Here is a 12,375-nt window from a genome sequence, read left to right as displayed (position 1 = left end):
TTAAAATATCTATGAGCAGTGCTGTCTGGCTTTTCCCGGCACTGTCAGAAATCCCTTAAACTTGCAGTTAGTGAACGTGACGGAGTATCAGCATTTGGAGAGAAAATCCATCTGCAGGTCTTTGGGGATTTTGTCACTTTTGATGTCATAAAAATGAGAAATTGAGCTCCTAATTCTTAGCAGTCAGATATTCAAAGGATCCTAATCCCTCATAAGCACTTTCTCTCTCCCGCTCCATCTCGCTCTGTTTAAGTGTGAAGTAGTCATTTTCCTTTAAATCTTCACTTGGAAGTTGAACTGAAGATATGAGTAAACTCTCCATTAATGGCCTCAATGAGTGCCGGCTATCGATGCCCATTTAGTTTTCTCCACTGACAATCAATTCCCTCCAATCAGACAGTGTCCAGCTCTATTTCTTAGTGTCTTAAAATTCCAGTTACCTTGATTGGAACAGTGCCTGCTATTGAAAGCACGTTTGAGATGTGTGTTTGTGTGTGGGTGATTGAAGTCCCTGATGGTAGATGCTAGTGTGAAAAATGAGCCTGATTGGATGGTTCATTTGTTCTCCTTTGTAGAGCCAAGCCGAGGCGCACTACAAAGGCAGTAAACATGCCAAGAAGCTCAAAGCACAGGAGTCCACGAAAAATAAGCAGAAAAGTGCAGCCGCCCAGGACAGCGGCGCTAAGACAATCACCACCACCACCACCACTTCCTCCTGCACTGCAGTCACTGCCAGCTGCTCTGACCAACCAGGTTAATAGCTCCTTTTGTTCTTGCTCCACATCACCTGTCCCATCTTCTTTTTCTATTCCTACCCTCTCAGTGTTTGTTTACTCCCTTGCTTTTCTTCCCGCCGCTCTAACCCTGACCCCTGTTTTCACTTCATCTATGTGCTTGTGTTTGTGTGTACTGAGTGTAGTCGTATTTTTCCTTGTAAAAGCCCATTTAGGATGACCGGGGGCATCTGTCAAGCTAAAAAACTTGCTCGTTGCTCATATGCCGAGGTAAGGTACAGCCCTGCTGCGGCTGTAAATCAGTCATATGCTTCATCATGCTAACAAAAGATCACTTTTCCCACAGCTCTGTTTGCTTGTTTCATCATGACCTGCATATTGAGTTTCCAGCACATGATCTTTTTGTCTGATTTTGTGTTGCTTTTAAATGTTTAATCATGGAAAACGCATACAGAATTGGAACAGGCGGTAAGAAGCGTGCTGGGATGTTGCTATTTTCTTTCTTTCTTTTTTTCTCCCTGGCCTTTGATTTGACTGAATTAGATTTGTGTTCCATTTCAAAGAACATAATCATCTGATCTTTGCTTCACGCTGTGACCCACTCAATTTCAGGCCCTTGTGTCTGATTAAGAATCAAGACTGGGATGTACCAAGACACATGCCCTACGGGGTGCGAATCCGAGCCAGTGCATATTTTCCGAATTCGCTCGTTCTTTAGCTGGAGACAGATTTGGGTGCGCCTCATTTATTAGGCAGTGGTGGTCCTCATTGATATGCAGTGTATTTGTGCAATTCAGGCCGAATGAATGTCAGCCTGATTCACAGATGGCTTATGGGTCTTCACTGTCACACCGTCGTTTTAGTGCGGCCCGAGCCTCAGGAAGGGGGCTGCTGTTGCCATCTCTCCACGAACCCTGGCAACGCACAATGCAGTCAGATTTAGTTTACATGGGAAAACTTCAAGCACTAAATCATTACAATTGCTAGCTCCAGTGCTTTACATAAGAGCCCGCTTTATGTGATGTTTCAGAACTTGGTGTGTTGGATTATGTGCGCATGGTAATTGCTTTGGGTTTTTTAAGATCCAAGAAATGTTTCGCACTCACTGATTTTCTCAGAAAGGTAAGAGCAAGGTCATTTCAACAAAGCGGTCACTGCTTGATCTTCGTCGAAACAACAAGTGCCAATTTTTATCACTTTGGCTCTGTTCCAAAACCTAGGGAGCTTCCTTTATAGGCTGTATTTTAGGGCATTACTGGCACATTCTTGTTCCAATGCTTTTGTTAGCTAAATTCTAAATCAGAATTATATGCTACCAATTTGAATTGATCAAAAGTGGCAGTGAAGACATTGGTCAGGTTAAGGGACAGGGACAGATTTGGTGGTATGGGTAGGTTTAAGGGTGGGTTAAGCTGTAAGGGATGGGTCAACAGTATAATTATAAATGTAATTACAGAAATTAATTACAGATGTTTATTACAGAATATTGCTAAACCTAAATTACCAAAAAATATTAATGAATTTTTAATCTAATTAAAAATGGACTGTTTTACCTAATATATTGTATGTGTGAGTTGGCTAAGAAAGCAGTGGCCTATGTAGGCATTGAGAAAACTTACTAGGTTTTGAAACAGAGCCTGTATTTCTTTCAGTTTTGAAAAGTTTTCAAAATAGTTGTACTTTATCTCTGATCTATTTTCTTATACAGCTAAAATAAGTTCTTTATGACTCACTGCAAAAATATTGAGAACAGGAACAAAGAGCCATATGTCTCTACATCTACCTACCACGCTTTGGAAGATTTGAAATATAAACTTAAATTTGGAGAGAGAGAAAAAATTGCAAAAGAGCAGCAGTTCCAGTCTAGAGGTTCAGGTTGGTGTCAGTGGGTGCAATGTCACTGTACAGGGGAACATTAGACAGTTTTGGCTCCTTTGAGTCCTCCGGGAGAGAGAAAAAGCACGAGCAGAGAGTGACATTCATATAAAGCAGCAGAGTATTCCCTCAGAGGGCTGTTAGAGAGTGGGTGAAGAGTACAGGCATCCAGCATCAAGTGCTTGTAGGGCCTCACGCGGCATTTAGCGCTATGACAAGGGCGTAAGGATGGTGGGCGATCCAGGGGTCACGTCCTATCACATTACAGCATGCAGGACCCGAGTAGGAGCCTGACCCAGTGTAACTCATCTGACATATAAACTGGAGCACTTGCCTGCAGCAAAGGGCCTTATATCTAACCCAAACACACAAATAGGTAAAACAAATAAAAAATAGACAGGAAGGAGTTAAAATATATAAATAAAACAATTTGTAAAGTAAAATAATAATGAATAATAATTATTATTATTATTGTAACATGCTTTTAAACCCTCAAGCTTTTATTTTGGTGACATGAAGGAAAACATTTAACAAGTTATTGTTGACTTTTTAATATGCTTATTATTCAGAAACTTAAAAAAATCCATTAAATCTGAAAAGTACACGGTGCATATAGACTATAGAGCTGAAAAATGTGTGAAAATAAGTTTGAAAAATTAGTGCTGTCAAATCGGCTGTAAATATTTCTTAAATATGTACATATGTGTGTGTATTTATATATACAAAGAAAAAACACACATGTAAATGCAGACTTTTGTTTTGGATGCGATTAATGGATTTGTCAGCACTATAATATATATATATAGTTAAAAAGTGTTGAAATAATAATAATAATAATTATTATTATTATTATATGCATTCACTAAGTCTAATTAATCCTTCAAGCTTTTATTTTGGTGAACTGGTGTAACACATTTGAGTTTCTGCTTTATAATTGACTATTTTTAATATGTTTTTTATCCCCCCATAAAACCTAAAGATCCATAAAACCAAGGAAGAGTGTGCATATAGACTATATATGTTTCATTACATCTCAGCCTTTTCTGAATTATTAATCGCATTAAGCCATAAAATATTTTCTTTTCAATTAAATGTGTAGCTTTAATTTCTTTGACATACACACTGTTCTTGCTTCTTCACCCTAGTCATAGAAACTAGAGCGCTTGCCTTGCAGCAAATGGCCTTATATCAAACCCTAACCCACAATACTGGAAAAATATATAGACAGGAAAGGGTTGAAAAATGTGCCAGTGACCAATACAACATGCTGAGCCCTTCACCACTAACTGTCAGATTTGCTCTTTCCTTGTTTCTTTCTCTCTCTCTCTCATCTTCCCAGAGAAAAGCACAGAGCCGCTGGCTGCGCACAAAGTCCCTGCCTCCCCGCAAGCCTTTTTGCCTGTTTGTGCTCCCGCTGCGCCTGCAGTGGCATTAGCGCCCAGCCCTTGCAAGACAGCACCCGCACATGCCAGCCCACCCACTGAGCCGACAGGACTCGCAGCGGCCCTAAAAAACACCTCCAAACCAGCAGCGCTGCCAACGGCCCCGTCAGAGCCCAGCGTGGAGTCCGAGGAGGAGAAAGCCAAGAAGCTCCTGTACTGTTCGCTGTGCAAAGTGGCTGTCAACTCCCTCTCACAGCTGGAGGCGCACAACACAGGTGTGGTGAACATCTGCCTCTGTATCGCAGTGTCTTTCCCACGGTTTTCGCTGCGTTATGCGTTCTTCTTTATCATAAATGTTTCAGTGAGTGACCCTCCAAGGCTTGGGAGTGTGGAAATGTACTTGCAGTTAAGACATAAATCAAACCCAGCGTAGCGATGTGAGGCTCATCATTGATAATGTATGAAGAACTGGAAAATGTAGACTGGGTTCACACGGTCATGGGAAACCTGGAGATATTGTGGAATTTAAAAAAGGCAGTTTCTAAGCCTGGAAAAGTCATAGAAACTAATCAAATATTAAAAAGTCATGGACATTTATGTAGTCGGTATGCATTTCTCAGCTTTAAAATATTTCATCTGCATGAAATTGCCTTAGAAACATTATCCAGACACACTGGGGGGAATATGTTCAGATGTATGGGGCTGCAGTCAGACTAGTATTAATATATTAATTATATTTTTCATGCTTTTGATAACATTCACTATATGTCTTGATATTGCATATGTAAAAGCCAATCAGTTCGGATGTAGCACAGTGCTCATTCATTAAATGCACAGCTAAACAAAGTCAACAGTTTTGAGTCTTGATTTAAATGTGACTAATGTTTTAGCACATCTGATCTCTTCTGGAAGCTGATTCCAGCTGCGGGCGGCATAATAGCTCAAAGCGGGTTCCACTTGTTTTGTGGGAACCCTTGGTATTTCTAACTGACTCGATCTTAATGATCTGAGTGATCTGTTTTATTCAGTGAGCATATCTGCAATGTATTTAGGTCCTTAACAATTGAGTGATTTATAAAGGAGTAAAAGTACTTTAAAAATCAATCCTAAATGTAACTGGAAGCCAGTGTAAGGACCTGAGGACTGGTGTGATATGCTCAGATTTTCTGGTTCTAGTCAGAATCCTGGCAGCAGTGTTCTGGATGAGCTGCAGCTGTCTAATGGTCTTCTTGGGAAGGCCGGTGAGGAGCCCATTACAATAGTCCATTCTGCTTGTGATAAAGGCATGAAAAAGTTTTACTGGAAACAAAACATCTAATTCTTGCAATGTTTTTGAGAAGATATGCTGATTTATTTACTGCTTTGACATGACTACTGAAACTAAGGTCTGTCTCCAGAATCACACCAAGATTCTTGACTTGATTTTTAGTTGTTTGACCCCTAGAGTCAAGATTTATTATTTCACCTTGAGAACTTCATCTTGTTTCCAAATGTAATGACTTCAGTTTTTTCCTTGTTTAACTGAAGAAAGTTCTGGCACATCCAACTATTAATTTCAACAATGCATTGGCAGAGGGAGTCAATTGGGCTGTAGTCATTTGGCGATAAGGCTAGGTAAATCTGGGTATCATCAGCATGACTGTGATAGGCAATTTAGAGCTTTCTCATTATTTGACTTTTTCCCAAAATCTTCCAGGCCCCCCAAACTTTTGAACAGTTGTGTAATTTTAAACTGATTCATGGAAATGAATCAAATTTACAGTAGCAACACTAATGCCTTTGTTGCATCTGAACTGTCATTTGGAGACTCAGCATCTCTTAATATTCTCATACTCGCAAAGAAAAAACATAATTAGTCTAATGAGTCTTTAGTAAACACAGTGGCCAATAACATGCCAATTAAACCATAATATTGATATTATACCCACAACAAAATCACTGTTTACTAGTCCATTCCACAACCTTGTAAAAGCTGTAAAAATAAGAACGTCAGCGACTGACATGATTCAAATATCCAGTGTTAGTTTGTATTGAATAAACAGGTTTGTTTCTGTGAAGCCAGACGAATTCTACATTCTACTTTGTCTGTTTCATCAGGTTCAAAGCACAAAACCATGCTGGAGGCACGAAATGGAGCGGGTCCCATTAAAGCGTACCCCAGACCCGGGTCCAAACTCAAAGTTCAGGCCACACAACTGAACAAAGGCTCAGGCTTACAGAACAAGACGTTTCATTGTGAAATCTGTGATGTCCACGTCAACTCAGAAATCCAGCTCAAGCAGGTATTCAGTTCGGTTTGCATGCAATGATTCATTCAACATGAGCATTATTTATGCAGTTGACAACAAACATAACGCGTACAGCGCTGAATAATGAAAGCACTATAAATAGTAATGCGATTCTGTGGCTTGATCGTACCAAATTTGCAAGTTGTTCTTCCTGTTATGCAGTTTAGGCTTTTAAATGTGTTTTTCTTCACAGCATATCTCCAGTAGGCGGCACAAGGACAGAGTGGCAGGCAAACCCACCAAACCCAAATACAGCCCTTACAACAAGCAGCAGCGGAGCTCCGGCTCTCTGGCAGTAATGCATTATTTATGTTCTTTATAATCAAGCGCTTTCATCAAGTGTTTCTGGCATCTCAAGTGTCAGTACTGTGAAGAGATTGTTGCACACTTTCTAGGCTGACAAATGCCTCTTTGGCTTGTCATTTTTCAAGTTAAATGCAAAATATGTTGGAAACAACTTGCTGGTTGTAGAGCAGTTGGCCCTTCGCTAAGCTCCACCTACCTTGCTTCCTGTTAATATCTCAGACGAGTTTCAGAATGTCACATAGGAATGGATTTCATTTCTTTTTCTTCTTCTTCTAAGTGTTCCCTGTTCTCTGTTTGACACATTCGTGTGAATTACTTAAATCCTTTTTGAAACTATCCAAACTATCCATAGACTTGCACTAGAAAAGATCTGTAATATTTAAATACTTTACACATGACAACAACAATTCTTCTTATTGTTGTTGTTTTTATCAGCAGTCTTAAAATATGAAAAAAAGTAATAATTATAACATTAATAATAAACAAATTAAGTCTTCAAATGTTAATTATAACACCAATATCAATTATAGCAACAATAATAAAATAATCATTATTATTTTTAAAGTATTTAACTAATGTTATTATTATTTTCACAAATCTGTAAGATATATTATAAAATAGAATCACTCAGTCTCTGTATTTAATTACATCTCAGGCTTTTGCGGTTTATTATTCGCTCTAAGCCATAAAATCAATTTCCTTTCGATTAATTGTGCAGCCTTAATTTGGTTATTGACATAGACTCTGTTCCTGAGTGTTTTTCCTCTTTACTTCAGGCCAAACTCGCCCTGCAGAACGACTTGGTGAAGCCCATTTCACCGGCTTTCCTCTCCACGACCTTCTGCCCCACCACAGTCCCGTCCATCTCCCTCCACCCTCGCCCCAACACCTCCATCTTCCAGACAGCCTCGCTTCCGCACTCATTTCTCCGTGCCGCTCCGGGACCGATCCGACCCACCACAGGCTCCATCTTGTTTGCGCCTTACTGAGGGAGCAGCCACATCGGAGCGGACGTTTCTCCAACTATGCCACGCTACGGCTGTATGCTTAAAACAGTGGTGTATTTATTAAAACTTTATCCTCAACTGTCCTCACAGTCACAAAACCCAGGAAGGATGTCGTCTTTGTGAGGGCTTTTGCATTTGAAACACTAAAAATAAACGAGAAAAAGTGTTGAATTGCTTCCTGAAAGACTTGAATTATCATGGTCTTCCTTTTCAACTCAATCAACCAACCAACTCCAGACAAGCACATGTCTTGAGGCGCTGTCAGAAACCATCCCAAATCTTCCCATGTTCAGTCAACGGCTTGATGTTGTCAGGGAGCCTGTGATGCAGTTTTTGGCCTGTGTGCTGTCTTGTATCGTGTAGTCAATAAGCTCAATCACCAGTACTTCAGTGGCGCCCACTCTTTCCCTTTTAACAGGAAACATAGCATTTCTCTTCTCCACATGTGTTCGGGTTCCTCTTTTCAGCATAGAAGCAGATTCAACTTGTTTTCATCACAAAACAAACCCGTGGGCTGTATTCATCTTTCTGAGATATCCTTATTTGTCACGAGACACAGCTCTCTGATGATGCAATAATGTACAGATCATTAAATATTGATATTCTCCATAGTGTATTTCATGTTTACCTAAAAGGTTGCAATACTAGTTGTATTTTAAGAGCTGAAGGAGGCACTAAGAGAACTAGGTACGATATTTGGTACACTCTTTTTCAAGATCAAGAGAGAACATTAACTGACGATTCTTTATTTGGCTGTGGAATTTCATCATCCATAAACGTATGTATGTTTGAGAGTCTGTACATAAAGATACTACATTTTCAATAAAATAATATATTTAAATGATTTCTTCATGAATTTATACTGTATTACTTTTCAGGAAAGGTTATTGCTCATTATTAAATGTTTAGTGAATTGATCAAACGTCATCATATTTATTTTCAGATGCTTTTTTAATTGTTGTTTCTACTGTAATGTTTTCTTTGAGTTCATTTATTTGTGCAGGAGGTTTGTTTGATGGATTTGATAAAAAACAGTTCAGTGTTGTGTAATTTGATTATTAAATTTAATGTGTTTCCCCCCAATAGTCCTTAGTCTTTCATGTGCATTCATCTCCTTGATGAATGAGTCATTCGAATCTTGTTTGCTAATATAAATAACAAGATCATATCTCAGATCTCTGTTTGCACAATACAATTAATGGAAATGATGTACTGTAATCAACTTGATTCACCACATTCTTGATTTAAATATATATATATATATATGCATTTATATTCAATTATTCATGTATTTTTTACTTGTCAAGGATGTAATCAGTCAACATGGGCTTCAAAAGTCTAAAACCACTTGTGAAAATTTTCCTTTTTTATTAATAATTTACATTTTTTTATTTGCTTTTTTTTTTCAACAATCATTTTATCATCACAATTTAATACATAACAAATGTACTTGATTAGCAACCTAGTATAAGTGCATCTTAAATGTTTTTTTTTTTAAAATTTTATATCAAAACATTATTATTTGAATCTCCGTGTATTATATTATTATGTTTTGCCTTTTATTTCCCAATCAAAGACTTTTGCACCCCAGTGTACATATATATATATATATAGTGATCATGTTTGTGTTGTAAATGCCAAGCATGATGACATTTTGATTCACCGCCTCACTATTTCTCCCATATTGTGATTTCATTTGTCTGTGATTATAAATGCAATGACAACTGCAATAAGACGCCGATCAGGACGTCTGGCTGGTGATTGCTGATATAATGGGACTGCCCTTCACCTCTGCTTTTACTTTTCATTAGGATTGTGACAGTAATACTGATTGACAGATGTCCAGCAGCTTAGAGACGCACGATCCTTTCTGACATACTCCCTTCAAACACTCAGAAGAGCCAATCAAAAGCACAGGCCGGATTCTGGTTCACCCCAACTGACCTGTACCAATGTCACCCTGGCATTACTAAAATGATGCTGCTACATTCAATGTACAGTACGTTTAGAGATGTAAGTCGGAGTTTATATTTCAGTTGACCAGGGGAAGAAATTAATCATAATCATGTCACAGAAAGTGGTAAAAATCATCTCAGAATGTTATGATTCTGATGCTTCAGCACTGTAGTCCACAGTAGCTGTCAGATTCAGGTGAGTACTGTTGAATATGGAGCTTTGAAGTTTTTTTGATGAAAAATTAAACTAAAATCAGCTCTGAAAAGCCAGAATTTGAATAGGACTTGTACATAAAAAACATAAACATTTACCAGTAAAGATCTGTGTAGTCTAACAGAGACGAGCTAATTATTAGTGTATGAAACCGAATTCATTGTGAATTATTTACTGCTGCTTGGACCCGTAAAGCCTGATTTAAGAAATAATAGTCAGGATTTTTTTTCTTCAATGGAACAGTTTATCGAACTATAATATTACAAGGGGAAAAAAGAGATTTACATTTTTGTATCAAATAGTATCAAACATCAGGCTTTTATAGCTTATAATGTGATATATATATTTGAGGAGCAAAAAACACCTCAGTTTTATTCAGAGGCCCAAACTGAAAAAAAAAAAAAAAAATAGTGCAATTTGATGCAGTTGCTGATGTTTATATGGCCAAAAAGATTATTTAAATGAGATCTTTTTAGCATTATAAGAGACTACTTACATAAAATGCATGTAAATATCCATTTTATATCTTCCGATAATGTTTTAGTAAGATGCTATTTAAATGTTTAGTTTTATGATCAAAGCTCTGTAGTTTTTATTTTGGATACATATTGCAATACAATAAAATTATGATTGAGTGATGTACAACTAAACCTTCCACAAAAGAGTCGTATTTGATACATTTTAAAATGAAAAAGGTAAGGATAGTGATATCTTGAAATATTATAAAAAAATATACTTTATCCTTATCCTATTAATAGTTATCCTCATAGAAAACATAAAAAAGTATAAACTATCAATCAGTTGATTTTGATTATGATGATCAGCAATTTTTCCTCCAGTTCCTCCAATGATTCAAGTATTTGACACAAACACAGGCTGAAAACAAATATTCCCAGATAAAAGCCCTGAAAATCAATTCTAGAGTGTAAATATTGTTCATTGCAGTTGACTTTGTCAGTAATGTATTTGGGTTGTGTAACTTCGATGCCCCAAGAAAGTGCACATATGAATCCCAAGAGCAAAGGAGAATCATTTTGAGAAGAATGGGCTCTGTGTGGAGCGGATGATTGGTAGGCGCCCGTCTCATCAATTCTACAATAGCTTTTTTTGTCTTTTCTTGTATGTTTTTCATATTTTTCTATCCTACAGGCAGAAAGGTAGTGCGGCTGCTGATTGCAAAAAGAGGGTTTGCTGAAAGAATTGAAGATTTTCCAGACGTTTCATCCACAAAAGCAGTCATCTACAGTACAGGCCTACATCCAAAAACATATTTGTTTGTTAGATAACGACAGAATGTACATGATGTTTTCCATTGACTCATACAGCGATTTTAATGCGGCAGCCAGATCATTTTAAGTGCCCCAATTATTCGTGCCATTTTCTCATTTTTAAAATACTTAGAGAGCGTTTTGCATCAAAGTCATTGGGTCTAGGTTGAGTTGCAAAATTTTTGGTAAACCAGAATTTGAAAGTGTAGAATAGATTGTGTTCGATGCCTGCATAGCTACACACACCGCTCTTGCATCTATGTATAGATTCTGTAATCAGCATAAAAAAAAGAACAAGAATTATTGTCAGAGGATATTGCTGGCTACAGTGGCCTGGTCACTCCAACCTTATCCGAAAATACATAAAGAACTGCTGGCAGTGAACTAATGTAATATGATACGTGACCACTAATGCTGGCTGATTGTAAATCCTTTTGAGTGACAGTGGGGGTCTATTTGAGCAGCTAGTGTGAGTCCAGCTCATGCTTTGAGACTCGAGTATAAATCAGCTGTAGAGATCTTAACATGGACACAACATAGTGCCTTGGAGACTGAATCTGTTTTGTCACTCAGCTCAAGAGCAGCTAATCCTCACTGTTTGCTCAGCATTTCAATAAGAACTGAAATCATTTGTCTTTAACAGGATCTGCCGAGGGAAGAATTACTCTCCATCTCCTGTGGCCCTCTTTGACATATTTGGAAAATGTTGTTACTCAGTGGTTGATCTTTCTTAGATCTGGAGGTCATTTATTGCATTTAAATATTTTTGTATCAAACAAGTCAATTACTGACATATAGAAAGTATACAAAGCTATAAAATGACTTTGGATGAATCCTTTTGAGATGAATCCTTTAGTAAATTGTGCGCACAATTATCAAATCGAGAGAACAAAATCGTAATCGTGCGCACGTTTTAGTACATTGAGGGAACGAATTAGTAAATTGTGCGGACAATTTATAAATCGAGGGAATGAAATAGTAAATCGTGCGCATGATTTAATTATTTTTTTCTAGAATGTACTTTTCTAACATGTACTGTAAAAAAAAAAAATTATAATTGTTACCTGTAATGGTTTTACAGAATGAACCTAAATTTACAGTTAAACACAGTATATTTCATTAATTAAAAAAAAGACAAATTATTAAATTAGTTATAATTATAAACCCTAATTTATATAACTGAAAAGAAAAAAATAAGAAGAAATGGTCAAAAACCATCAAATTTTAGAACTTTTTCACTGTAAATTATAAGATGTTTTTTTTTTACTTTCAAAAACTACAGTCTTTTACTGTAAAATGACTCTGAGATGTTCTTTTAGCTCTGTTACAGTTTAAGAGTAAGGCAA

General features: G+C 37.3%; 1 protein-coding gene across 8 annotated transcripts in view; it reads left to right on the top strand.

Annotated features, from left to right (window-relative positions):
• Window positions 1-8,096, top strand: part of LOC132095474 (zinc finger protein 385B) — a 147,468-nt gene extending 139,372 nt beyond the window's left edge. For all 8 annotated transcript variants that reach the window (XM_059500516.1, XM_059500517.1, XM_059500522.1 and 5 more), the window contains 5 exons: window positions 576-753; window positions 3,949-4,266; window positions 6,089-6,273; window positions 6,473-6,574; window positions 7,362-8,096. In XM_059500516.1, the coding sequence (XP_059356499.1) occupies window positions 576-753; window positions 3,949-4,266; window positions 6,089-6,273; window positions 6,473-6,574; window positions 7,362-7,574 (996 nt within the window). In that variant the 3' untranslated portion in view covers window positions 7,575-8,096. The remainder of the gene's footprint in view (window positions 1-575; window positions 754-3,948; window positions 4,267-6,088; window positions 6,274-6,472; window positions 6,575-7,361) is intronic.
• Window positions 8,097-12,375: the final 4,279 nt, after the last annotated feature.

Source organism: Carassius carassius, chromosome 19, assembly GCF_963082965.1.
Source record: "Carassius carassius chromosome 19, fCarCar2.1, whole genome shotgun sequence".
In the NCBI taxonomy this organism is placed as follows: Eukaryota; Metazoa; Chordata; class Actinopteri; order Cypriniformes; family Cyprinidae; genus Carassius; species Carassius carassius.
Note: the sequence above shows the minus strand (reverse complement) of the source record. Positions and strands in the feature narration are given on the sequence as shown.